The 27,943-nt window shown below is 55.4% G+C and overlaps 2 protein-coding genes across 2 annotated transcripts; one reads left to right on the forward strand and one right to left on the reverse strand.

Moving 5' to 3' along the window:
• Positions 1 to 3,415: 3,415 nt before the first annotated feature.
• TNFRSF18 (TNF receptor superfamily member 18) lies at positions 3,416 to 6,411 on the forward strand. The gene is made up of 5 exons (XM_055583633.1): positions 3,416 to 3,569; positions 4,427 to 4,549; positions 5,448 to 5,535; positions 5,708 to 5,910; positions 5,977 to 6,411. Exons 1-5 carry the CDS (start codon positions 3,416 to 3,418, stop codon positions 6,099 to 6,101), a joined length of 693 nt encoding a protein of 230 aa, XP_055439608.1. The 3' UTR covers positions 6,102 to 6,411.
• Positions 6,412 to 11,221: 4,810 nt separating this feature from the next.
• TTLL10 (tubulin tyrosine ligase like 10) lies at positions 11,222 to 27,937 on the reverse strand. Its single transcript, XM_055583798.1, is given in 15 exon segments — positions 11,222 to 11,670; positions 11,935 to 12,028; positions 12,388 to 12,504; positions 20,629 to 20,769; positions 21,303 to 21,474; positions 22,413 to 22,584; positions 22,922 to 23,007; positions 23,465 to 23,536; positions 24,137 to 24,266; positions 24,346 to 24,464; positions 24,570 to 24,702; positions 24,782 to 24,862; positions 25,368 to 25,505; positions 26,983 to 27,065; positions 27,837 to 27,937. Coding segments are annotated over 15 exon segments (2,088 nt in total).
• Positions 27,938 to 27,943: the final 6 nt, after the last annotated feature.

Consider the following 27,943-nt stretch of genomic DNA (forward strand, 5'->3'; position numbering starts at 1 on the left):
GCCCCCCACCTGACCCCTTGCGTGGCGGCTCCACCTCTGAACAGCTGACAGATGGACGGACAGAGGTTGATCACTTTCAGTTTGCTTTGCTGCTGCCGCTAAGCACACTCTCCACTCCTGTCTCTGCTGACAAGCCTCCTAAACCCTGCTGAGCTACCCCCTGGGTCCACAGACACCCCCCCCCCCCGCCCTGATATGCCCACAGTGGGCCCTCCCCGCTCCAGGGCCCTCACCTGGCTCCCCATCCTCCTCCCTCAGCCCTCCTGATTAACAGCTGGACCCCGTGTGGGACCCTGTGCCCCATGAATGAGCGTCACTTGTGTGAGCTGAGACAAATGATGAAAAATGTGATGAGCTGCTCAAAAAGTATTGGAAAATACAGCTGGCTGATAGAGATCTCCCCCGCAGTGCCAGGTCACAGAAACTCCGCAGCTTGTGGCTGCGTGGGAGGGCCCTTCCGGAGCCTTGGGGACCAGAGGGCAACGCAATTCCCCACCCCCGATGTCAGTCTTGCCTCTTGTCACACACGACCCTCCCTCTGGTTTCCTGCTGCTGCAGGTGGCAGTCCCCTTTGCACAGACAGCTGCTCCTTAGTGCCTGCTGTGCTGGTCAGCTTCCAGAAGGGCCAATAGAGAGGACCTGGTTGGACAAGCATCATTTTAGGGGATTTATCATTTTTTTCTTAGGCTCTTACCAGAATTGGGGTGACGCCAACAGTTAGGTACAGACCTAACTGTTCAGGCCTTTAAAATGAGCAGTGGCAGAAGGTCCAGAACTGCCCAGTTCTCCGCTCCGCACCTTGCCCTGGGGTCCAGCGAATGCTCAAACCCTCTTCCAGTCTAGGAGCTGAGTTGTAATCTGGTAGTCCTCAGGGCCAGTCCTAGAGGTCTCACCTTGCCCTCTAGCAACCAGAGCCACAGCCCCCGCAGAGACCCTCCCTTTTCTGTAGGGCCCAGTTGCTTCTCTGAGGAGGGCCTTGCACGTTCTGGGACTTGAGTCACAAATCCTGTCATTCTCAAACCAAGTTTCATGGGTCTGCCCTGGTCACCAGGTCATGGCCCTCAACATACCTATGGGTGCCACCAAAATCACACTCGTGGGACCCCCACTGCCCACCCTACAGCATTCCCAGGGATCTCTGCCCATTTCCCCTGTATCAAGCTTCCACTGGAGGGCTAAGCAATCTGGGGAGGCTTGAAGGAGGCAGGACCCCAGAAACTAAGGTAAAGAAACTAAGGTTCATAGAGACAAGGGACAGTCTTACGGTGAACTGCAGCCTGGACAGCCCCTCCTCCCCACTTCAGGGTTGACTTGCTGTTTCTGGAGGCTGAGTTCTCAGCCTCAAGAGCTCAAGTGCTCCATCAGGGGCCAGCACATCCCCACGGGCTGATGGGATTCCTGTGGGGAGAGCTGGGTTGAAGTCTGCAGGGCAGTCAGGGCTGCAGCCTGGACTGCCGCTCCTCCCCACTCTGCAGGGCTCAGCCAATGACTGGTCTCCTTGCTGGCTCCTCCTCTCAGGTGTCTGCGCAGCCGTAGCCTTCAGTGTGTGTGATGCCTGGAGCCTGGCCAGGCCCACTTGGCCAAGCTGAGGGGCGGGGGGAGACTTGTCCTAATCTCCCAAAGTGGGGGGCTTGTTCTAATAGTCAGAAAGCAGGGACTCGTTCTGATCCCTGGATGGATTCTGAGGCTGCTCAGTGTTGGCAATCCAGGACTTCTGGGAGGTTGTGGGGTCCCTGGCCTGGAGACTTCAGAGAATGAGGGATTTCATCCCACCCGCTCTGGGTGTTGGAGGGGCCTCACAGCGCCCCCCTGGGGAAGCTGGAGGTAGAGAGGGGGTCAGCCAGGAGCCAAGGGGCACAGTGAGGAAGCAGTCCTTGTTGAGGGTTGTCCCACTCCCAATGACTCAGGGTGCTGTCTGCCACCCCGCATCCGGTGCCCACCCACACTCCAGTTCCTTCAGGCCTGGTGGCCTCAGGTTTTACATAGAAAACATTTCTGACCACCCCCCGCCCGCCCTCCTTGTGATGTGGCTGGGGATACGTGTGGTGTTTCCCCTGACAAGGCACACACATTTAGGTCACATTTAGTTCCCAGAAAAGAATTCCTGGGCCAAAAAGCATGATCACTTAGGAATCCCCCAAGGTCACCTTCACACATGGGTCTCCCAGGTGTCTTGTCCTCTGTGGTCAGTTGCTCAGCAGCCTATGATGGGACCTGCTCTTTTGGGGTCCCTTTGGGACCACTTGAATTGTTTTTTTCTCTTTTGGTTGCACACAACTTGTGGGATCATAGTTCCCTGATCAGAGATTGAACCCTAACCCTAACCCTGCCTAAGGCAGTGAAAGCACTGAGTCCTATTAACTGGACTTTCAGGGAATTCCCATCCCTTGAATTAAAAAAAAAGGTATTTTTTTTATAGCAGTTTCAGGTTCTCAGCAAGTGAGGGGGAACATTCCCCCCATCAATACCCCCTCTTCAGTTGCTCAGTTGTGTCCGACTTTTGTGACCCCGTGGACTACAGCATGCCTGGCTTCCCTATCCATCACCAACTCCTGGAGCTTGCTCAAACTAATGTCCATGATTGGTGATGCCATCCAACTATCTCATTCTCTGTCATCCCCTTCTCCTTCCGTCAGTCTTTCCCAGCATTAGTGTCTTTTCCAATGAATCAGCTCTTTACATCAGGTGGCCAAAGTACTGGAGCTTCAGCTTCAGCATCAGTCCTTCCAATGAATATTCAGGGTTGATTTCCTTTAGGATGGACTGGTTGGATCTCCTTGCAGTCCAAGGGACTCTAAAGAGTCTTCTCCAACATCACAGTTCGAAAGCATCAATTCTTCAGTGCTCAGCTTTCTTTATGGTCCAACTCTCACATCCATACATGACTACTGGAAAAACCGTAGCTTTGGGGGCTAAGATGGACCTTTGTGGGCAAAGTAATGTCTCTGCTTTTTAATATACTGTCTAGGTTTGTCATAGCTTTTCTTCCAAGGAGCAAGCTCTATATAGTCAGCAAAAACAAAACGGGGAGCTGACTGTGGCTCAGATCATGAACTCCTTATTGCAAAATTCAATAACCCTGAGGACAGTGCATTTGTTACAAAAGACAAACCTGCACTGACACTTCGTCCTAAGCCAGAGCCCGTAGTTCACGTCCGGTGGCTCGTCCTGTGCTCTGGACAGACGTGTGATGACGCGTCCTCGCCGCTGAAGTTTCCAGAGCAGCCTCACTGCCCCAAACCTCCGCCCACGCCTTGGATTTTGAGTCTCAGGGTCTCGGGGGTCCCGCATAGGAACAGTTCCTGGGGCCTGTCTGGGGCGTGGCCGAGGCGGAGCGGCCCGCGGGGCGGGATCTGGGCGTGTCCGGGAGGGCCCTGCTTCCTAAAACCGCGGGGCGCGCGGCCAGGGGGACGCCATGGGGGCGAGGGGCGCGCGGGTGGCCCTGTGCGGTGTCGCGCTGCTCTGCGCGCTGGGCCTGGGCCAGCGACCCCTCGGCGATCTGAGCTGCAGCCCTGGCCAAGTTCTGCATGGGACGGGGACAGACGCACGCTGCTGCCTCTGCGCCCCAGGTAAGGCAGGCGGGAGCCCCTGCGCGGAGGGCGGCAGCGCGGCGAGCGTCCCGTGCTCAGGGCAAGCTTTCTGGGTCCAAAGCCCTGATCCCAGCGCAACCCGGCGGAGGCAGAAGTGGCTTGGGGATTGGGGATTAGGGGTTGGGGGATGGTGGCTGGGAGGTGGGGCAGGGGCAGGGGGTGTGGGAACCTTCCCCAAGACAGGTCAGGGGTCCCAGCGTAGAGGAGGGCTGTCCCTGTTCCTTCTGAGTGGGTAGTGAGCCCTTGGCCATCACTCAGGCTTAGTTTGGGGTTGCACCCCTCTTTCTGCCAGCTCCCTGCCTCGGACCTGCATATCTGGGTGGGAGAAAAGTGGAATGGGTCAGTTTGGGGACAAATATCCCCCGGAAAACACCCAGGGTGTCACCCTGCCAGGACCTGGGGGGTGGTAAGGGGCTCTTAGAGTTTAGGTCTCAGTGTCGTGGACACTGTAGACAGCAGTCGGGGAGGGATGGGCAGGCTGCCTGGAGGGTCCTGGCAGCTGAGGGCCATGCAGGATGGAGAGGGGGCAGGGAGTAGATCTCCCAGGCGACCCCTTTGTCTATCGGGATGGCTCCGGGTCACACTGAGTCATGGTTACCCTGGGTGAGAGCAGCTTCAGGGCAATGGGGGATGCAGCCAGGCCAGGTGGGTGAAGGAGCTGGGTGCCCAGGAGGGAGGGGCACAGCTGGACCAAGCCAGGGTCCTGCCTCCCAGACAGTACTCTGCCCAGCTGAGGTAGCCCTTCCCTGCCTGCCATTTCCCTGGGGGCTAAGAGGGGGTGCCCCGGGGAGGGGGCCCCCCCCAGCTGCTGAGAGAGCTGTTTTTTGCCTGCCCAGATGAGGGGACCTGTGCCGAGCGGGACTGCCAGTGTATCCAGCCCGAGTTCCACTGTGGAGACCCACAGTGTAAGAGCTGCAAGTACCACTCCTGCCCGCCTGGCCAGGGAGTGCAGCCTGAGGGTAAGCGGTTGGCGGGGGTGGCCCGTGCAGGCCAGGGGCGTTGACAGGGCCCAGCCAGAGCTCACAGCAGCTGGCGTGGAAGAAAGCTTGCAAGTAGGGGTACGGACACCCTCTGGGCAGATGGGCACCAGTGTGGGGTCCTATGGAACCCTGGCGGGCAGGCGGTTCTCTTGTTCTGGCATCTCAGCCCTTGCTGGAGGCACAGCGCCCACTGTGTGCGAGGCTCTCTTGGCCTAGGTGTCTTTGTCCAGAAATGATGCCCTTAGGGCTGGTTGTGAGGAACAGAGGGGTGTCCAGGACTGTCTAGCCCTTAGGCCCTGGCTCAGACTATGTCCAGGTCTATACCCACCCTGACCTTCCAGGCGGAGCCCAGTCTGGAGTTCAGCCCCTTGTCTGGAAGGAGCCTCTCAATCTCTTAGGGACTTTTTACCTGGGGGGCGGGGCCTGCCTGAGCACGTGGGGGCTGGGGAGTGAGGGCAGCAGGGGGCTGTGTGAGGTTTTGGGGGAAGGGGAGCCTAGGGATGACTGGGGCACAGCCTTACCCCAATCTCCAGGGCCCTCACCAGCCTCCTGCTCCCCAGCCTCCTGGAGCAAGTGAAGGCCCAGCCTGGCTCTTGCCAGGCTTCAACCCCACCCCCAGCTCCGCACCATCATTTGCAAGCAGATCCCTCCCCTCCCCCATATCCCTTCAGGGACCCTCCACTCAGCCCTGAGTCACAGCCTGCCCTGGAAAGGGGCACACTGGGGACCTGATTTATCCCAGGCCCAGGTCCTGTGGGTACCAGAGGCTCCTGTCAAATGCATAAGGTAGGGGGGTGGAGTCCTGCTGGGGACCTAGACACCAGCAGGATCCCACCCCAGCCACCCCTGCAGCCAGTGTATGTCTGTCTGTCTGCAGGCAACTTCAAATTCGGCTTTGAGTGTGTTGACTGTGCCGTGGGGACCTTCTCTGGGGGCCATGAGGGCCGCTGCAAACCTTGGGCAGAGTGAGTGCTGGTGGGGCCTTCTGGTGGTGGGCGGTGCAGGCAGGCTTGAAGGCGGGGCCTCTGCTGTCAATTCTGGTGCAGTGACCCCCAGCAGCTCAGAGGACTGCAGCAGTGCGGAGGAGTGCTCGGGTGCCGCCGAGGGCTGACCGAGGGCTCTGTTCGTGTGTCCCAGCTGCGTCCAGCTTGGGTTTCCCACCCTGTTTCCCGGAAACAAGACGCACAATGCTGTGTGCAGCCTGGGGCTACGGCCGACTGAACCACCCAGCTCGCTGACCATCGTCATCCTCTCCCTGGCTGCCTGCATCCTGGCCCTGACCGTGACCCAGCTAAGCCTGCACATCTGGCAGCTGAGGAGGCAAAGAATGTGGCCCCCAGGTCAGTTGTGCCTTGGGGAGGGGGGGTCCCCTGCCTGCCTGCCTGCTGATTGCGGCCCCTCTGCAGAGACCCAGCTCCTGGAGGCCCCGCCACCCCCACCTGAGGACGCCTGCAGTTGCCAGTTCCCTGAGGAGGAGCGGGGTGAGCGGCTGTCAGAGAACAAGGGCCGCCAGGAGGACCTGTGGGTGTGAAGTGCAAAGGGCCCGTGCCAGGCCCTCCCTGGAGCTGGCCCAGGCTGGCCCTCAGGAGCAAGGGCTCTGGGCCCCACGGTGGGGCCCCAGCTCTGGGCCCGGCCCTGCTCCCCTCGATGGTGGAAGCAGGTGGGGGATGGTGACAGTGACCAGTGCCCTGGATCATGTCGAAGAGGCGGCAGCTGTGGCTGGACCCCGTGGAAGACACAGGTGCACAGGGGCTGCCTCCCTCTCTTGCTGTCCCACTGGGGCCGCATCTGTGGGCCCCTGGTTCCCAGGACCAGAGGCTAAGGACCTGGCTACAGGCAGCACTCAATAAACACTTGTCCAGTGATCTAAGTGGATGTGTGCTGGGGGAGAAGGGACCGGTTCTGGATTCTCCCCCACCGATGCTCACAGTCCCTTCCTAGCCGAGGTGGGGGTGGGGGTGGGCTGAAGTGGGGCCATTACAGTCCTCAGCACAAGCCCTCAGCTGGGACCACAGGGGAGGCATGTTTTGCTGGACCCCTGTCCTCTGTGCCTCTTGGCTGCCCTATCCAAACCCATTCTCCTGTGGTTGGCCAGGCAGTTGCCCGGGCAGCCGGGTCCTTGGTGTGTGTCTGGTCTCTGTGCCGTGGGTGCTCCAGACTCTGGTTCTGGGCTGGCTGCATGTCCTGCTGGTTCCTGTGGGGTACCTGCCCTTGGGTCATTGGGCCCCAATCTGGGGCAAGGTAAGTTTCCGCCCACACTTCCTGGTGGATGTGGGCAGCCTCAGAGTGGCCTGGTTCTAGCCCTCTGTCCAAGCCCTCCTGTTGGCCTCCACCACCTCACAGGGCCCTCGCTCCTGGGGCACTGTCCTGGGGTTTTGCCCAATAGAGGCGAGCAGTGTTTTTCAGCCTCTTGACAGCACAACCCCTGGGGAGTCTGATAAGGTCTCCTTGGCACCCAGGGCGTGGCTGGCGGGCCAGTGGAGACGGGTCTTGGCAGCAGCCCTCTCCAGCTGTCAGTACACCTGGCCCCCCTGCTGTCTGTGGCCCCAAGTGTTCTAGCACCGTCCCCCTCTCCCCTGCTCACCGTGCCCTCCCCACCCACCTGCATGCTGCCCAGGAGAGCCCCTTGATTCACTGGTCCCCAACCCCACCTAGTTCCAGGGGGGCAGGTGGGCCCAGCTCAGAGCAGGAAGTGGAGGGGAGAGGGGCTCTGCACCCTGCATTCCATCCCTTGTGGGGCACAGCCCGCTTCTGCCTGGAAGGAGGGGCGTGGCCTGCTTGTGACTATTCACACAGGGAGAACAGCCCCCTCAGTCGCTTCTCTCTGCCTGCCCCTCGGGTCCTAGCTCTGGGGGCCCAGGGAGCCAACCAGCTGCCACACCCTTAGGCTCCTCCTCTGCCCCCAAGCCAGATCTCCTGTCCCTCACCAACCCTCGCCCACCCGCCTCCAGAAGGACCCTCCTCATCGCCGTCACCTGGGTCCCTTGACTGCCCCTCCCCAACCTGTGGGGAAGGGGTCCCCACCCTGGCTCAGCCCCCTGCTGAGGCCAGGAGTCAGGTCCTAGACAGCCTCGCGGGCGGGGAGCGTGTTCCGCTGACTCAGTGCGGAAAGTCCTCGCAGGCGGCTGGTGTGGGAGGAGTGCCCGGAAAGTCAGCCCGTGGGCGGTGGGGTGACGCCAGGTAAGGTGACGTGGAGCAAGCGGGGGATTCCTGCTCCGCAGCAGGCAGGACACAGGGGGACTTGCCCGGCCCAGCACAGGGACTGGAAGAGGCCAGGCTAGGCTTTTGGGGGGGTGGGCAGTGAGGACGACTCAGGGACCCCCTGCCACTGGACCAGGCCCTCCCTCCACGCTCCTCTCCTCCCTGCAGAGCACCTCTGCCCCACCAGGCCTGCACACTACTGGTCACCCCAGCTCCCTCTGCTCACTCCCTGTTCTCCCCACTCCTGGACTCATGTCCCTCCCTGGCAGCCTCCTGGGAGCTGATAGCAAGCTAGACCTGAGCTGAACTGAGGCGCCCCAGCTGAAATCCCACAGAGCAGGAAGGGGCGTGGAGGGGCTAGGTTGAGAGGAGGCAGGAGGCTCAGGTGGGTTGTCCAGGGCCGGGTGTGCACGGGCTCCCACCAGTCAGAGCCCAGTCACTTTCTCAAGGGAAGCCTGAGCAAGTCCAAGTTGGGAGGAGGGAGGCCCTGGGTGGGCCTGGGATGCAGAGCTCAGGGCAGTGGGAGGCACAGGAGACGCAAGAGTGCTGATATGTGGGGAACGGAGGGGGCTGGTGTGTTGAGGGGCTCCCACCCTCTCCTGCTCAGCCCAGTGTGCTGGGATGGGCACAGGTATAGGTCACGAAGCCCAAGAATGACCCAAAGATGAGATTCTGCCCAGGCCAGCTCCAGCCCCTTGCTGCTCCCCCAGGGAAATCAACCCCAACCAGAGAGGCTCTCCAGCTGCTTAGCTCCTCCCCTCCTCCTCCTCATCAGGCTCCAGGGTGTGTGTTCAGTCTGATAAGGGCCCTGAGGCCATCCTCTGTTCCCAGAAGTGCTTCCGGCCACAGCAGCGTCCCACCCTCGCCTTGCTTGAAAAGGCCCCTAACCCCGGCTTCATTGAGATCTGGACTCAGCCAGTGTGGGACACCCTCCCAAGCGGACAGACACGCCCGAGGTGGGCATAGGAAGGGAACTCTTCCTAGACAGAACCGGATGTCTGCCCTCCCCTGGCCCCAGTCCTCAGGGGGCTGTCCAAAGGCAGGTGGCCCCTGCCTGCTCCCTCACCAATCAGATAGGTCCATGGTGCTAAGTCTGGCCATTCAAGGGCCCTGACCAGGAATCGGGGCCATCACTCCCCCCAGTCCCCACCATGGTTTCAGCACCATGGCCACTTCTCTGCAACTGGGCTGAGCTCTGGCTCTGCAGTGGTTTTCAGGGCCCCAAACCCCCACTTCCCAATAAGAAGTGGCCATGCCCTGTGGAGAGGTCTTTCCAGAGACACTGATTTGGGCCATGGCTGTTCTGACCCCTCTATTTGGAGACACATGGCAGGGAAGAGGGTTTGAGGGGGTCCTCTGAGTCCTGTGGGCTCTTTAATGGAAACAGACTCCTGATTGCCAGGGACTGCAGGATCCAGATGGGGGGCAAGCGTGCGGCCATCACCTCTGGGGATGAACGAGCAGCAGGAGAACCTCATTTACTGTTACCCAGGTTCTCCGGGTACCAGGGGCCCAAGAGCTGCGGACAGTCCAGGGTTTGGGGTTGCCCAGGGATGGGGGCCCAGTCAGGATGTGCATGTCTCACCCCACCATGGTCCCTGGGGGCCACTGCACCTACTCAGGGCCCAGGGACAATGGAGGCCTCAGACCAGCTTCCCCTCAAGCATCGGGTCACCTCTGCAGATACTGCCTTGACTGGCTGGGGATCAGTCTTGCTGGAGGAGAGCTGGAGCATCCAGGGGCAGCACTGTTCTACCATGGGCCAAGTCATGAGCCCCAGGACAGCGTGGGCGAAGGCCCTGTGGGCAGGATGTGAGGAAGGGGCAGGAGAGGCCTGGAGGCTGAGACATGGAGTGTAGAGGCCCCTCAGGGGCAACCAGGGGCTGAGCCTGTGGTGACATGGCTGTGCAGTGACCTTCACCCCAGTAAGGAAAGACTGGTACAGACCCTGAAGACACTGATGTGGGTGCGCTCTGCCTACCCAGGGGGCCACCTCTCCCTGATGGAGACTGGTTTTCACCCTCCCCAGCCTCGGGGTGCAGAGCTGGCCATCAGGCTGCAGAAGTGGCAGTGCTGAGCTTGATGCTTCATGGAGAGCCCACCAGACACACTGGTGGGGGGGAGGTGCACTCAGGGCTCCTGGACCCTTGTCATACGGTGACAAGCGTGCTTCTGCCCTGGTGACCCTACACTCCTGGCCACAGCAGCAGGACGAGGAGGGAGTGCAGTGTTGGGGATGCGTGGGTGAGCTGTAAGTGACAGGGCAGGTCGGTCCTGGCCTGGGCCCTCACTGGCTCTGTGACCTGGGAGGACTGTCTCTACCTCTCTGAGCCCCAGGTTTCATTTGGCTCTTCTCTCCCTGACTCCCTGACTGACTGCACATCTCTGTGGACTGGCCGGTGGCTCCGTGGCCCACGCTGCCCTCTAGCGTGCTCTGGCCCTTGCACCTCTGGGAAAGGAGGGGGAGGGGCAATGGGGGAGGGGAAGACAAGCCCCATTGCCCCTTAGGTCCCACCCGCACTCCAATGCAGATCAGAACAAGGGTCCCAGCAGCCCCTTCCACCTGTGGTGGAGCCCACTGGGGTCATGAGTGAGGGTTGGCAGGACAGGAGGAGGGCATGTGACTTGGTGGTGACTGATGGGAGAGGTGAGGGTGGGGTACGTGAAAGGCAGCGCAGGAGGAGGGGTGCCAGCTGCAGTGGGCCTAGGGGTGGGTCTGGACTGGGGTCGGTGTGGGATGGTGGGTGTGGAGAGGGGATTATGGCTGGTCCAGGATGCTTGGTGGTAGCGGGTTTCTCCCAGCAGCCTCGGGGTTGGGGCCACAAGGAACATGGGGACATGCTGGCTCGGCACACCCCTCAGGGCTCCGTCCTGCATGACCACGCACCTGTTGCCCACAGTCTGGGTCCTTGGGGCCTCGCAATGCTCTGCCTGCTGTATAGCTCCCACCGTGGCACCATTGGGGAGCTCAGGGCCCTGGTGCTCTGAAGCCCCAGAAAGGAGCTGAGCCTGGGAAGGGTGGGGCCTGGTGTGAAGAACGCTCCTGTGGGGATCTGGAGGGGGCTGTGGGGACCCAGACCCTTGCCTGGGAGACACTGGTTGCCTTTCCCAGGGACCGCAGACTAGGCAGCAGGGTAGGTGACATGTGAGGCTGCAGGGACCCAGGGTCTTGATGGAGGCAGGCTATAGGTGATGCGTGGGGGCCCAGAAACTGGAGAGCTTCACCGGATGGAAGCAGACCATGATGGGCAAAGTCAGGGGTTCGGATTCGGCGGCTCATCCCTCCACTCCCATGTTCCCCCAGGAACGGGTCCCATCAGTGAAGTAGCGGCTCGAAGGGTTCAGGGAGGCTGCCAGCGGAGGTCTTGGGGCCGGGTGTGCGGGGCAGAGGCCGCGCTTGTAACAAAGTAGCTTTTATAGGTCCCTGGGAGAGCGCCGGTAGTCCGCCCGCTAGGAGCCGCGATGGCCCGCGTTCTTGCGCTCCTCTTCTGCCGGCCCCGGGGAAAGCTCGCGTACCTGGTCCGCGTCGCCCACTCGCGGCTGCCCACTGCCCTGGGCCTCGGGGTCTCCACTCAGGGCGCCGTCGGGGGCGGGGACGGGAGGCCGGGGGCGCCGCTGCGCGAAGGAGGGCCGCACTGGCGCGCCGCCGAGGCCCCGGTGTGGCGCGGGCCTGCGCGCGCCCGGCCGGTCGGTGGCGCGGAGCAGGGGTGGCTCGAGGGGCGCGGCGTCGCAGGTGGGCCGAAGTGGGGGCAGCGGCGGGCGGGGGACGTTGCGGGAGCCCCCCAGGCACGGCCACAGGTCCGTCTCCCCGTTGTGCAGGAGCACGAAGCGGCGCTGGGACAGCAGCGGTAGCATCTTCTCGCTGCGTAGGCTCTTCTGGAAGGTCTCCAGCGCCAGGTCTGGGGAGGAGTCGGGAGGTGAGCTGGACGCGGAGCCGGGAAGGGCGGTGCGGGGGAAGGGGGACCTCCCACCCCGTCTGGAGGTGACAGGGTGGTGAGGGGTGGGATGGCACCACGCTGGCAGGGAGACGGGGGCATGAGCAGAGGCTGGGGTTGCCACGCAGCCCTCGGGGTGCTGGCGAACTGGGTTTGTGGGCGTCTGAACTTGCAAAGAGCATGTGCAGGCAGAGGGGGGCAGTTTGAGGGTCCTGGGGGGTGGCTCACCCAGGGTCTCCATGACCACGCCGGGAATCACTTCTTTCAGGACTTCACAGTTGGTGTGCAGGGCGGGGTTGGAGTTCATTTCCAGCAGCCACACCTGGGCCCAACACTGCTCAGCATCCCGCCCCACCTACCACTTGGCCAGGAGAAGGCTGAGACCCTGGTCCCCATTAAGCCACGTGACCATGAGGTCACTTCTTTTCCATGACCTCACTCCCCCAATTGCCCAAGGTGCTGAGATTCTTGAGGGTCTGAGAGTCTGGCCTTAGGAGCCACCCTAGCTGTAGGAGGAGTGAAACCATAATTATGGACACATCACCTCCAGGGCTAGGGAGGGTGCCTGACTGCCGACCCCAGGGGCCTGCCTGAGTGGTCAGGTGTGCACAGAAGGCCACTGCCTCCTGCACCTGCCTGCCAGCGCCCCCTCCCCCCAGCCCCAGAAAGCCTCAGCAGCACCTTGAAATTTTCATCGATCAAGAAGTCACAGCCGATGAGGTCAAAGTAGCCCAGCTTGCACTCCAGCTTGGCTTTGACGGCCAGGAAGCAGTGGGCCATGATCTGCTGCATCCGCTTCTGTGGGTGGGGCGGGGTAGGGGGGATAGGACGTCACCTGTGGGCCTTAATTACACCCTCCAGGCCTGAGCAGCCACTGCCCATCCCTCACCTGTGCTCCCACCGTGCCCATACTGTCACATTTTCAGGGTCACAGGCTCACAGCCAGAAACTCCTTCACTCTCATTTTATTCATCTAACAAACGTATGGCCCTCCTATTGTGTTACAGGTACTGGTGTGGCAGGAGAGTGGAGCTTCCAAGGAGTCTCTGCCCTTGAGCAGTTCACTCATAGGAGAGACACAAAAAACTTGCTGTGTAAATCATTATGCACTTTGTATGGTGGACAAAGTCACACATGCTAAACAGGAGAAGCTAAAGCAGGGTGAGAGGTGGGGTGTTCGGGGTGGTGTGGAAAGGGGTATGATCCAGGTGGGCCTCATTGAGAAGAGAGTGAGTAACAGGTGAAGATGAAAGGGGGGAGCTGTGGGATGGGGATGGGACACCTGGCGGGAGCAACAGCTGTAAGTTCGAGCATGCCCAAGGTGTCAGAGGACCAGGGTGATGCTGCTGTGGCTGGAGCAAGCTAGAGAGCAGCAGGATGAGACCAGTCACTACTCAGGGCATGGGAAGACCTTGTCTTTCACCCTGAGATCAGAGCTGTGGAGGGTGGTGCACAGGAGGGCGTATCTGACCTGTGCCCTTCAGGGTCCTCTGGCTGCTATGCTGAGAGAGACTGAAGGGGCCTGTTGCAAGGATCTAGGTGAGAAATATGCTGGCTTGTAGAAGCTGAGGTGGTGGGATAGATGCTGGGTCTATTTTGGGGTAAAGCCAATGCAACTAATGAAAGGATGTGAGCTGTTAAACAAGAATGAAGGGCTGTCCCTAGATGTTTGGTCTGAGACTCTGGGAGGATGGAGCCCTCATCAATCGAGAAGGAGAGGAGGCCCTGGAGGCTGAGCCTCTGTGAGCTTGCAGACAGGGTGCTGATAGGCTTTGGTTCAAGATTAGGGGAGTGGTCAGGGTCCATGTTTAACGTAGAATCTTAAGCAAAAAGATGGAATTTAAAGTCAGGGGATGTCTGAGAAGGAGAAATGTCATATGATATCCCTTATATAAGCAATGGTACAGATGAACTTACAAAACAGAAAGAGACCCACAGACTTAGAGAACAAACTTATGGTTGCTGGTGGAATGGATGGGGGAAGGGCTAGTTAGGGAGTTTGGGATGGTCATGTACACTCTGTTATATTTAAAATGGAAAACCAACAAGGACCTACTGTATAGCACAAAGAACTCTGCCCAATATTATGTGGCAGCATGGATGGGAGGTGAGTTTGGGGGAGAATGGATACATATAGAGATACAGCTGAATTCCTTTGTTATTCACCGGACACTACCACACCATTGTTTGTTAATTGGCTTTATCCCAATACAAAATAAGAAGTTAAAAAAAAATAAAGTCAGGTGATATCTGATAAAGACAAAGCGTAGATAAGAGCAGGTAAAGAGTAGAGCCAGGCTGGACGCTGGGCTCCAGAGAGCCGTGGTGGGGAGCCCAGGGACCTGCACAAGGGGCTAAGAGGAAGTGAGCAAGGTCCTGGAAGCTATGGGGAGTGAGGAGCTATGTCTGAAGTTGGCTGACAGGTCGGGGAGGAGAGGACCAGGGCTGACCCCTGAGTTTGACAACATGGAGGTCACTCTGGTGAGCATTTCAGTGAGACAACAGGGAGAAGCCTTGCTGAGCAGGATCAAGAGAGATGAGAGCATCACAAAACGGGCAGAGGAAGGGGTCCAGAGATAAGCCATTCCATAAAAACAGCCAAAACGGGCCAAATTTGTAAAAATTAACCTTCTTAGAATGCTGGAAATTAACCAAAAGCGTTCAGCAACCTGAAGAGTGTTTATTCAAATAGAATCTTGAATCTTGGTAGGAACAGCAAGATTTGTAGTATTTTAACCTGCTCTAGTATTATTCCCTGCATCCCAGCTCAATGCCTTGAAAAAAGCCTACATTCTTGGTACTGGAGATAGCAGGATTAATCTGTTTGGCAGAGAAGTGTAGTCATTTGTTGTGATGTCTGATGTTTCCTTGGAAGACCTCACTTGAACTAAAGGAAAATACAGGAACAATGTCTTACCAAATAGAGAATATCGGTGAAGAGACAAATTATAAATGAGAGCTGAACAGAAATTCTGGAGTTGAAAAGTATAATAATTGAACAAGACATTTGAGTTGTTTAAAGATAGATCAGTTGAGATTATCCAGTCTAAGGAACAGAAAGTCAAAGGAATGAAGAAAAATGAAGTTACAGAGATCTATGGAAGAAGATCTAGAAAGAGTAAAGGAAGAGGCAGGAAGAATATTTAAAGAAATAATGGTAGTGGGACTTCTCAAATTTGATGAAAAAGAATTTACACATTTGAGGCCAATGAGCCGCAGATAGGATAAGCTCAAAAATCATATTGTAACCAAACTTTTAAAAGACAAAGACAAACAGAGAATGTTGAAGTCAGCAAAGAGAAGTGACGTATCATAAGGGCTTCTCAATAAGACCAGCAACCAATTTCCCATTAAAAACCATGGAGTCCAGAAGGCAGTGGGTTGACATATTCAAAATACTGAAAGAAAAATAAAACTGTCAACCAAGAATTGTATATACAGCAAAACTATTCTTCAGAAATAAAAAAGAAATTAAGACATTCTCAAATTTAAAGAACAGATTATCAGTCGTAGAACATTTCTACAGTCCTTCAGACTGAAATGAGAGGACACTAGACAATAATTTGAATTCACGTTAAGAAATTAAGAGCATCCATGAAGTAATTACATCAGTTCAGTTCAGTTGCTCAGTTGTGTCCCACTCTGCAACTCCATGGACTGCACGCAGCATGCCAGGCTTCCCTGTCCATCACCAACTCCTGGAGCTTGCTCAAACTCATGTCCATCAAGTCAGTGATGCCATCCAACCATCTTATCCTCCGTTGTCCCCTTCTCCTCCTGCCTTCAATCTTTCCCAGCATCAGTGTCTTTTCCGATGAGTCCGTTCTTCGCATCAGGTGGCCAAAGTGTTGGAGGTGCAGCTTCAGCCTCAGTCCTTCCAATGAATATTCAGGACTGATTTCCTTTAGGATCGACTAGTTGGATCTCCTTGCAGTCCAAGGGACTCTGAAGAGTCTTCTCCAACACCACAGTTCAAAAGCATCAATTCTTTGGTGCTCAGCTTTCTTTATGGTCCCACTCTCACATCCATACACTACTGGCAAAACCATAGCTTTGACTAGATGGACCTTTGTCAGCAAAGTAATGTCTCTCCTCTTTAACATACTGTCTAGTTTGGTCATAGCTTTTCTTCCAAGGAGCAAGCGTCTTTTAATTTCATGGCTGCAGTCACCATCTGCAGTGATTTTGGAGCCCAAGAAAATAAAGTCTGTCACTGTTTCCATTGTTTTATAAGTAACTGCATAGTTAAATATAAAAGACACTATACATTCATTTTTTGGTAATTGCCTTTTTCCTTCTGTTTTATTTAAAAGACAATTGCATAAAGCAATAACTATGAATCTATGCTGATGGACACACAATTTAAGGAGTTATAATTTGTGACAGTAGCAGCATAAATGAAGAGATAGAGCCATACAGGAAAAATTTTCTTAAAAACCACTATTGAAATTAACTTGGTTTGAATCCAAACTAGATAGTTTTAAATTAAGATGTTAATGGTAATTCCAAGGGCAGCAATAAGAAAATAACTCAAAAATGTATAGTAAAAGAAATACTAGAAATGGTACACTAGAAAATATTTAACACAAAAGTAGGCAGTAATGGAGAAACCAACAAAAAGATATAAGATATATAGAAAATAGCAAAAGAGCAGATGCAAATCCTAACTTATCAGTAATTAAATTAAATGTAAATGGATTAAGCTTTCCAATAAAAGACAAAGATTGGCAGACTGCATCGCCCCCACCTCCCATATGCTTTCTATGAGACTCACTTGAGATTCAAAGACAAAGATAGGTTGAAAGTCAAAGAATAAAAAAAGATGTATCAGGCAAAAAGTAACCAAAAGAGAGCTGGAACATCTGTACAAATATCAGAGAAAATAGAGTTTAAGATGAATATTGAAGACATTTAAAAAAAAGAATATTTTCTAATGATAAATCAAGAACATGTAATAATTATACATGCACCTAACAACAGAGCCTAAAAATAGATGAAGCAAAAACTGTCAGAACTGAAAGAAATAGACAATTCAATAATAATAGTTGGAGACTTCATTATGCCATTTTCAATGATAGAACAGCTATACAGAAGATCAATAAGTAAATACAAGACTTGAGCAACACTATAAATCACCTACCTTGAAGTATATCTATAGAGCACTCCACTCAACGGCAGACTACACATTCTTCTCCAGTGTCATGCACTATTTTTTAGGATAGACAGTATGTTGAAACATAAAGTAGGGGCTTCACTGGTGGTCCAGTGGTTAAGAATCCATCTGCCAAAGCAGAGGACTTGGATTTGATCTCTGGACCAGGAAGATCCCACATGCCAAGGGGCAACTAAATCTATACACCACAGCTACTGAGTCTGTGCTCTAGAGCCTGTACTCTGCAACAAGAGAAGCCACCACAATGAGAAGCTTGTGCATCACAACAAAGAGCAGCCCCCACTCGCTGCAAGTAGAGAAAGTCCTCACTCAGCAACAAAGACTCAGTGCGGCCAAAACAAAAAACATGAAACAAGTTTCAATACTTTTTAAAGGGTTGAAATCATGCAAAGTATGTTTTCTGACCACAATGGAATAAAATTAGAAATCAATAAGAGAAAGAAAATTAGAAAATTCACAAATGTGTGGAAGATAACACTCTTAAGCAACAAATGAAAGCAGAATGCACAAAATCTTATGGGATGCAATAAAAGCAGTGCTCAGAGGGAAATTTATGACTGTAAATGCCTACATTAAACAGAAAGAAAGATCTCAAATCAAATCAATAACCCAATCTTCAACCCTAAGAAAAAAATAGAAAACTAAACCCAAAGCAAGTAGAAGGAAGGAAATGATAAAAATTAGAGTGGATATAAGTGGAATTACAGAATAGAAAGCAATAGAGAAAATCAATGAAACCAAAAGCTGGCTCTTTGAAAAAATCAACAAAACTGACAAACCCTTAGCTAAACTGACCAGGAAAAAGAGGAAAGAAGACTTAAATTACTAAAATCCAGAAAGAAAGACCCTGGGGCTTTCCTGGTGGTCCAGTGGTTAAGACTCTACGCTGCCAGTGCAGGGGGCATGGGTTTGATACCTGGCCCTGGTGGCTCAGACAGTAGTCTGCCCACAATGCAGGAGACCCAGGTTTCATCCCTGGCTCGGAAAGATCCCCTGGAGAAAGAAATGGCAACCTACTCCAGGATTCTTGCCTGGAAAATTCCATGGACAGAGGAGCCTGGTGGGCTACAGTCCATGGGGTTGGGAAGAGCTGGACATGAGTGAGTGACTAACACTTTCACTTTCAATGTCAGGGAACTATGGTACGGTATGCCATGTGGTGTGGCCAAAAGAGTAAAAGAAAAAAAAAATTTTTTAAAGAAAGACTTTACATAAAGATGAAAATGATTATGAAAAGGATTATAATTGTTCATAAAATACCATGAGTGACCTATATTCCAAACAAATTAGGTAACTTAGAAGAAATGGAAAAATTCCTAGAAAGACAAACTGATAAACTTGACCCAAGAAGAAATAGATAATCTTAGTTACCTCTAACAAATAAAGGTTGAGTTAGTAATAATAATAAAAATAATCCTTCCCACAAAATAGTCCACAATAAGGTGGCCTGACTGGTGAATTCTTCCAAATATTTAAGGGCTCCCTGGTGGCTCAGATGGTAAAGAATCTGCCTGTAAAGCAAGAGACCTGGGTTTGATCCTTGGGTTAGGAATATCTCCTGGGGAAGAGGATGGCTACTAACTCCAGTATTCTTGCCTGGAGAATTCCACAGGCCGAGGATCTTGATGGGCTACAGTCCATGGGATTGCAAAGAGTCAGACACAACTCAGCAACTAACACAGCTGGCTTCATAAACTACAAATATAGAATAGAAGGGAACATGTTCAAAACCAAATTGACAATAATGCTGTGGACCAATATTGCTTATGAGGGTACACACAAATACTAAACGAAGTACTTGGAAACCCAATTCAGGAGCATATTTAAAGCACAATATGCTATGTCTGAGTGAGATCTATGTCAGAAATGCAAGAATGATTCAGTCAACACATGAGGGACTTCTCTGGAAGTCCAGTGGTTAAGACTCCCAAGTTTCCAATGCTGGGGGCATGGGTTTGATCCTTTGTCAGGGAAGTAGGATTCCCGTGTGCCTCATAGCATAGCACCCCACCCTCCTCAAAAAAAGAGAAAGAGAATGAAGCTACAGCAACTCAAACAGTATGGTGCTGGCTTAAAGACAGACATACACATCAATAAAATAGAATTAAGAGTCTGGAAATAAACACATATATATCTGGTCAATTGATTTTCAAAAATTTGCCAAGAACAGTCTGACAGATGGTCCTGGGACAATGGAGTAGCTACACACAAGAGACTGAAGCTGGACACTTAACTCACACCATACACAATAATTAACTCAGAGTTAAAACATAGGACTTTTAGAAGAAGCCACAGATGTATCTTTACAACTTGGATTTGGCAGTGGATTCTTAAATATGACACCAAAGCATGAATAACCAAAGAAAAATAGATAAATTGCACTTCACAAAAATTTAAAACGTTAGTGCAAAAAAGGACCTTATCAGGAATCCCCTGGTGGTCTGGTGGTTGGGATTCTGTACTTCCGTTGCAGAGGGCATGGGTTCAACCCTTGGTTTGGGAACTAAGATCCTGCAAGTTGTGAAACAAATGAAAAAAGACATTATCAAGAAAGGGAAAAGAGAACTCACAGGAGAAAATATTTTCAAATCACAACCTGATAAGGGTCTAGCAATCAATATATAAAGAGCTCTACAGCCTAACAGGGACTCCCCAGGTGGTGCTAGTGGTAAAGAATCTGCCTGCCAATGCAGAAGATGCAAAAGATATGGGTTTGATCCCTCAGTCAGGAAGATCCCTTGGAGGAGGGCACAGCAACCCACTCCAGTATTCTTGCCTGGAGAATCCCATGGACAGAGGACCCTGGTGGGCTACAGTCCATGGGTCGCAAGAAGTCAGATATGACTGAAGTGACTAGGCAAGCATGCATGCACAGCCTAACAAAGAAAGAGTGGACAACAGAGGTAACAGAAAGTTTTCTAAAGAAGATACAGAAATGGCTAAGTACATGAAAAGATGCTCAATATCATTATCATTAGAAAAATGCAAACCCTTTAATGAGATAATACTCCTTTATACCCACCGGACAACTATTAAAAAAAGATAGTAAGTATGGGGAAGGATACAGAGAAACTGGAACCATCAGACATTGCTGGTGGGGGTGGGAGCAATTGCAGCCACTGTGGAAAATGTTGGCAGTTCCTCAACGACCATGCAATTCCCTTCCTAGACCTGTATCCAAGAGAACTGAAATACCTGTTCATGTATGTGAATACTCATAGCAGCGTTACTTATGATTGACAAAAAGTAAAAACAACCCAAATGTCTATCAACTGATGAATGTTTATCCAAACAAATCATGGTCCATTTACACAATGAAATATTAGTCATAAAAAGGAACGAAATGAATCTTGAAAATGTTATGCTCAGTGAAAGAAGCCAGGAAAACCCACATGTTGCGTGGTCCAGAACAGGGAGATGCGTGGGGACAGAGAGTGGACTAGTGGTTGCCAGGGGCTGGGGAGGGCAGTGGGAGATGACAGTGTTCTGGAATCAGAGGGTGGTGATCATCGTTCAACTCTGTGAATCCACTAGAAACCACTGAACTGTGCACTTTCACAGGGTGACCTTTGTTTTGCGTGAATGATCCGTTTGAGAAAGGGAGAGGAGAGGACTCCTAGAGCCAACTGCTGTGGGCACACCCAGAGGCAGCCCCGCCCAGGGACCTGCCTGTGGCCCAGCACTCCCCACCCAGTCAGTCCTGACCCGCATCCCCCTCCCGTTGCCGAGTGGGCGGGGCACACACAAACCGTGAAGGTGGTGAAGACCCAGTCTCGGGGGAGGCCCCTGGTCTTGTGGAACTTGTCATTGATGTAACGGTTGAGGTGCTCCATGCTCCACACCGTGTCCTCTTTGAGCAGCACATACAGGGGACTCTTCTTCTGCATGAACTGGGGGGGAAGGGCAGTGCCTGGAGGCCTGTCCCCCATGGAGGCCCCGACGGAGAGCATCACCCTGATGCTGCCATACCCCCACAGGGGGCCTGCTTCTCCTAGACTCCCTGGGCTGGCCCTGCCACCTGAGACCCTCCCCCAGCAACTCCTACCCTTGAGAAGCCCCCCCAGATCCCCCTGGGGGGCCACTACCTGGACACATCCCATTGATATCCTTCCTAGGAGACTGCTGCCCTTAGCATCTCTGCACTGAGGTCCTCACCAAGACCCTCATCCTCTGCTCCCACCCCTAGGGTGCCTGATCCACACCCAGAGATGCCTGATCCATACCCAGAGGGAGACAAACTGGGGTGGGGGGTGGTGCACGGCTCTCAGTTCTTTCACAGGGTGCCCGCTGTGGCTGAAGGTGAGAGGCATTGCTGACTGCAGGCAGGGCCACCTCCAAGCCTGGGCTGTGTCTACAGCTGGGTTCTTGTCTACATTCTTGAACAGCGATTTTGTCCAAGGCTGCATCTGTGCAGCGCATTTACCTGGTTGGTTAAATGGCCACTGAGGTCGCTGGAATGGGGATCATAAAGGCCGAGGGTGAGGCGAGCATAGCCGTGGCCGAAGAAGACCATGTAGGGCATGGCACAGGCGATGAGCAGGTAGGAGCGCACATCAAACTTCTTCCCGTCCAGCAGCAGCGGGTTCTTGATGTACCTGGGGAGGTGTGGTCAGCCTGGCCCGGGCCCCCACCTGGACCTCTTAGTTCCCCAGCACCCCTGCCACCTGCCTCAGCTGTGAGCTCTGGGTCCCCTATTCCAGTTGAGTGTAATGTCCCCTCGTCAGGGGACATTTCTGAGCCTGAACAGGTCAGGGAACTGGGGAGGAGGGCCTGGCTCCTAGAGCTCAGTCTGCCGGTGTATGACTGGGGTACCTCAGGGCACAGCTCTTGTTAGGAGTTGGGGAGACAGAAGCTTGTTGGCCCCCATGGTCAGGGAAGACTGTCTGGAGGAGGAGGCAGGGATGACCTTGGGCCTTAAAGGGAAGGTGCTTTTGGAGCGACAAGGAGGGATATCCCAGCGGAGCAGGCTGAGGTCTGGAGACCCAGAGGCTGGAAGCGGTGCTTATGGTGACTGACAGCAGTTGTGGCAGAAATGAGGTCCCGCTGGTGGAGAGAGAAGTCCAAAGGGAACTTTCTGAGGCTGGACTGTGCCCCTGGTATGAGGCTGAGGGTCTGGACCTCACCCAGAAGCAGAGGGAGCCTGGGAGGGGGGTCAGCTCTGCCCGAGGGCCTGAAGGCTGCAGCTGGCTGAGGGGGAATGGGGGAGAGGCTGGGGGAGAGGCTGGGCTTACTGCAGGATAGTGTGCAGGACCCAGGTCAGGGCACAGTTGACCGAGCACCCCCTGCTCCTCACTGAACAGGAGCCTGTGGTGTGTGTTGTGGGGGGTGATATGTGCAGGACATTTCCTTCCAGCCCTGACAGCAGGAGAAACCCCATGTTCCTAGCTACACAGAGGCCCAGCGTGGGGCACTGAACCTTCCACTTCGAAGAACTCCTCTGTGGGCCCCGCGACCCCCACGGACCCTCACAGGCACCAGTGGGCTTGGGTCAGCCCCACCCAATCAACGCCCCTCGTGGGCCCATGAGCAAAACCTCTGCACGACCCGCGCCTGGGGTGCCCGGAATGGCATCTTGCGGTAGATGGGGTCATCCTCAATGCTCTGGGTCTTGGCCTGGAGGGTGGTGACTTCCTCCTGGTTCCGGAGCAGAAAGATGCCTTTGCCCTGGTTGGAGGCTGTGGGCTTGCAGATCCACATTTGGGTTTCTGCAGAGAGAGCCATCTGAGCCTGAGGGCCAGATCCTGCCCTGCCCCACCCCTCCCAGCCCTGACTGCTCTCCCAGTCACAGCCCTGCCTACACTCCTAGCTATGGCCTGGAGCCTGCCAAGCCTTAACCTCCACTAAGGTCCACCATGACACCTCCCTGGCATCACCGTAGTACTAGCCCTGTCCTCACCCAGGTTGACTCCACCCTTCCCCTCCCTGACCATGCCCCCACCTCAATCTCGCCAGGACCTTGGCCCTGCCCTAATCACACTCCCGCCTTGGTCCAGCCCTGCACCGGTCTCCCCAGAGTGGGCCTGGCATCCAGTGACTTCTCACCATCAAAGAGGGTGAAGAAAGCCTCTCTCTCGTCCCTGATGTCCAGACGGTAGGTCTCTGGGAAAAAGTCTTCCATTTTCAGGACTCTGGGGAAGCAGGGGGTGGGGAAGTCACTGGGAGGGTTGTCCCCTCCCCCGAGCTTGGCTGACCATTCCAGGGGCCTGATCTGGCGGTCGGGGGGTGGTTGGAGGGAGAGTTTCCAGTGGGGCTGGGCTCCAGGGACCCCGGCAGCCTATGGCGTCGTCTAACACATATCTGCCACCCCAGCTCTTCCCTCTGCAGAATCTTTTCACCTTCTGTTCCCTAGCCAACTCGGGCACACCTGGCTTCTCTGCAGTCTGCCTCACCTGCCTCCGACCCCTCCCACCTCCCAGCTCTTAGGCCTTTGGGAGTGGTCAGTTCAGAGCTGGGTCTCCAGGCCAGGACAGTGACCAGCTTGCAGTGAGTGGTTGGCACAGATCCCCGGCCTGGGATGCCTTTCAGCCCTTACATGGACCTCCAGGCCGACCTTCAATTTAGGGCAGAGTGGCTGAGTGTGTCTACCTCTATGGCCCCAGGTGTCCTGAGCTGGTCCACAGGAGCTGTTCCAGGGCCGGTATCATGTCCTTTCCAGATCTGCACCCCAGGGGGACACAGGACCTGGCCTGAGTGGCTGCTCCGTGTGTGGAGAATGGGTGGGGATGTCGTGGGGGTAGCCTGGTGGTGTGTGGTGTGGTGGATAGACAGATGCCTACAGGGCAATGGTCCAGGGCTGCTGACAGAAATGGTGGAGGTGGACAGCTGGACATGAGGATGTAAAGATGGCCTCGACGACCAGATGGTGGCTGGTTGTTTGGATGAGTGGGCAGACTTGTTAGTGGCTGGGCAGTGAGTGGGTGTGGAGTGGACAGATGAGTGACGATGTGGGCACATGGCGTGGGTAGGCCAAGGGGCAGGAATGGCTGTGGGGTGGACAGCCAGGGTGTGGCGGGCAGTGGAGACAGTACAGGATGCCAGCGGGCTGCTCTGTGGTGGGCGTGTGAGGACCACTGAGGCCATGGGGTGGGTGGGTGGGATGCTGGCAGGTGTTGGGGGGGAGACAGATTAGCTGGGTCAGTGGGAAAGCAGGTGGGCGGACAGACTACCTGGAGGGTGGTCAGGACCAGCGACTGACCCATCAGGTGGGGGTGTGCAGCTGAGTGAGTGGGTGCCGGGGTGGGAGGCAGGGTGGCTCACTTGGTCTGTGCGCAGGGGGCTGGCTTGCTGGTCTTGCTCAGGACTCTCGAGTGCTCCCTCAGGGCGCTGAGCAGCCCAATCTTGGTGGTAAGGAGCTTGTTGTTGGGAAGCTGGTACAGCAGCTGCTTGCCTGGCAGAACAGAGCCCGGGCAGCACACGGTGGCACCCCGTGTTTGAGGGCTGCCCGCTGAGCCCAGCCCCACCCCTACCTTCCCGGAAGTTGCAGTAGGTGTCTCTGCACTTGACCTCACACCACTTGAGCTTGTAGTCTTCCCGCCGGCTATCTTGGATACGCCGCCAGCCCTTGCTCTTGCAGTAGGAGCTGATTCTGTAGGGGAGGGGCAGTGCTTACCTGGGGGCCGCGGAGCTGGGGAGCACGGCTGGGTAGGGCCTGGGGGCAGTGGGGCAGGGCCCGGATTGAGGCCCCACTCACATGGAGGCCCCGTTGGTCCCTCCGATGTAGAAGAAGGGGCCCTGCCCGGTACTGGGTGGCTGCTTCTCCCTCTCCAGAAAGTGCTTCTCCAGGAGGGCGGCCTGGGGCCTGATGGCTTCAGAGTCGTCCAGCTCTGTGGGCAGGTGGGAAGTCAGAGCCTCTGGCCCACCCGGAAGCTTTCCTGCCCCCTGATGGGCCTTGCCCGAGCCCACCTGCATCTTGGTCCAGCTGGCTTAGCTGATGCAGGAGCCCCTCCTCTCTGTGGCTCCCCATGGGTCTCTCATGGGCCCAGCCTGTGAACAAGGTAGGTTCAAATGGAGGGGAGGGCATTCACTCAGAATCTGGCTGGAGCCCCTAGGCAGTCCCCCAGCCATCTCGGCCCATCTCTGCCCATCTCAGGCCCAGAGGGCCTCCCAGGAAAGGGGGGAGAGTCACCATCATCAAGGGCCAGCTCTGGTGTGGGCAGTGTCCCTCCTTACCAACAGGGCAGGGGGTAGAGGCTGAGGTTGAGGCTGGAGCTGGGGGCACACGTGACGCAGGGACATGCCCAGGAGGGTGGGGGTCACAATGTCCATCATGATGTCATGGGTGACCCATGTCAGTCAGGGTAGACCCCTCTTTATGCCTGTTCAGACCCTGACTCTGCTGGCCTCTGCCCTACTTGGCCAGCCTGGATCCCATACCCCACGCTTGACTTCCTCCCAGCCCCTCTCCCAGGACAGAGCTGTGTTGTCCCCTGTGAGAAGGCCTTTTTGGGGATGGGGTGCCTGTCCCCAGGAAGGTCCTGGCTGCATTCACCTGGTGCCCGGGCATGGCCCCGCCGGATCCCTGCCATCCTTGACCGCTTGCCTCTCTTTGTGCTGACTTGGGTCCGAGGGGGTGGTCCTCGGCGGTGGAGAAAGTGGGTGCAGCTGCGGGCCACAGATGCTGGGGTACCTGGGCAGGGGTACCTCTGGGAAGACATGGCCCCCACCCCTCTGCGGGCCCTGCGGGCAACCTGTTGTCCTAGCCCTTGAACTGGGCACCTGGTCGGGCCCACCCTGTGCGGGGAGGGGTGCTGCCTGGAGTGCTGGACTCCGGTCTGGTTCCAGTCTCTGTGGTGACTGTGGGGTCGGGTGCCCCTTGGGGGCAGGGCCATCTCTGCATCCTGTCTGTCCGGGGTGAGTCCTTCCCTGCAGGGACGGTTCGTCGGTGGTCGGCGTCTCTGTACTCGGCCACGGGGCCGGCTGTAAGGAGGGCTGCTGTCAGGCCTGTGGGGCTCGGGGGGAACAGCCTTCAGTGGGCCCCTCCCAGGGTCAGTGGGGCTGTGGGCCCTGCCCCTAGAACGATGCCTCCCTGGGGCACCTTTCTTGAGTGGCTGAGTTGGGAACATTTTAGGGAATTTTAGCTATTCCTTGACACGTCCTTCCCAGTTTGGGGGCGGCTCGGGAGGCTAGGGTTTTCCGAAACTGAAGAGCCACAAGCAGTGGAAAGGCCAGCAGCCTGGAGCGTGGGCAGGCACACAGAGTCTCCTCCAAAGAGGACAGTCGCTTTGCAAACAAACCAACTGGTCACCCTAGAGATGCTGACCAAGACCTTTGTCCCCATTTAGGACAGAAGAGGGTAAACTGGAAACAGCTGTCAACCCAGTGATGGGGGCTGGGTGGTGGCTGGGTGCAGGGAGGGTCTCAGCCTTCTGCCAAGAGTGGGGCAAGCCGTGTGGATGACCTTGAGCCCCCTTCCCAGCCCTGCCCCACCCTCCTTAGTGGGGCTGACTCCGCCCAGCATGACTGGGGTGGGGAGTGGTGCCTGCTGAGAACAGGGAGGGTGCGTGTGGTGTGTACGTGTCTCCACGTTGCCTGAGACCCAAACCTTCTGGGGATGGAGGCCCCCGAGAGGATGACGGGTAGTACTACCCCCCAGCACTCCCACCTGAGCAGCTACTGGGTCAACGGACACCTTGCAGAGGCCCCCCAGGTGTGAGCAGGAGGTCAACACATAGAGACAGCAGCTGCACAGTCAGGCTCAGAGGAGAGGAGAGGTTGGCTGGGTGGCGAAGGTGGGCAGAAGGCACAGGGACGTGGCCCTAGAGACATGCCAGGGTAGGACTGCCATCCTCACCCGAGAAGAGGGCTGGGCGGTTAGCACAAGGGGACAGACAAGGTGGACCAGCTCGAAGGAATTAAAAACGCGGTACAACCTTGTGGGAAGTTCAAGGCAGGGGAGTGGGTTGGAAAGAAGAATACAAGGAAAGAGCCTTGAAAAGTCTCAAATCAGGAGGTAAGGCTCTGCAGCCAGCCCAGTGTGGCGGGAGGTCTGGGGACAGGATGCTGGGACTCTCTGGGCTGTTGCTCTGTGCCTTGGTTTCCCCACCTGAGAGAGAGTTGAGGGGGTTGCTGTGAAGACAGTTCCTACACGTGACACGTGCAGATACCTGCCTCGTCACACATGTTCCAGGAGGGCCTGCCTGACGACAGTGAGGACGGGAACGCCAGGCTGCTGCCAGCAGTGGCCACCCTCAGGGAGCATCGCTGGGGGTTATCGTGTGAGCATGGGGGTGTGGAGGGAGCCCCCAGCCCCACAGCCCAGCACTGGCTAACTTCTGGGTGTCATCTGAACGCAGCAGTGGGCGCTGCCAGAAACAGGAGCCCGGAATTGGGCGTGAGGGCGTGGGTTTCAGAACAAGCCTTGTAAGCCTGGGCCTCTGGCCTGTCTTCACTCTGTATATTTTATTACTTCCGCAAAGAATTAAACAGGCCATGAATTACCGTTTCTTGTCATTCAAATGAACAAAGATTAAGAAGAACTCCTACCCTGGACATACACACTTGTGATGACGGTGGTGTCCCTGGGCTGCAGGACATGGCTGGTGGGGTTGTGGGCGGGGTCAGGGGCGTCACAGCTACAGCTCCCAGAGCCTTTGTTGAGCAATTGCTCTTTTTTATTTATTATTTATTTTTTTTTGGCCTTACTGCACAGCATGTGAGATCTTAGTTCCCGGACCAGGGATCAAACCCACAACTCTTGCATTGGTAGGTGAAACCATACCCACTGGACCACTGGGGGATGTCCCCACAATCACCTTTCTCAGAGTCTCTCTGACAGACTCATTCTAAATAGAAAGCTTTTGCCGGAAGATGTTCAGGGAATGTTATCACTGGCGATGCAGCTTGGGCAGCCACAGTCCCACAGGCAGGATGGCACCAGGGCTCCCAAGAGGGCTGCAGCAGAGCAGGGACCGTCAGTGAAAACCCAACTTTATAATGAACTTTTAAAGAAGCCGTTTACCTGGTCAGGTAAAAAGACTGGCAGGAAACGGCACCCTGGTGTGATGAGTGGAAGACCTTGGTGAAGCTGAAGGAAACGTCCGAGAAACGAGAGGCCACCATGTCCTA

The sequence above is a fragment of the Bubalus kerabau genome, chromosome 5 (genome assembly GCF_029407905.1).
Source record: "Bubalus kerabau isolate K-KA32 ecotype Philippines breed swamp buffalo chromosome 5, PCC_UOA_SB_1v2, whole genome shotgun sequence".
NCBI lineage: Eukaryota > Metazoa > Chordata > Mammalia > Artiodactyla > Bovidae > Bubalus > Bubalus kerabau.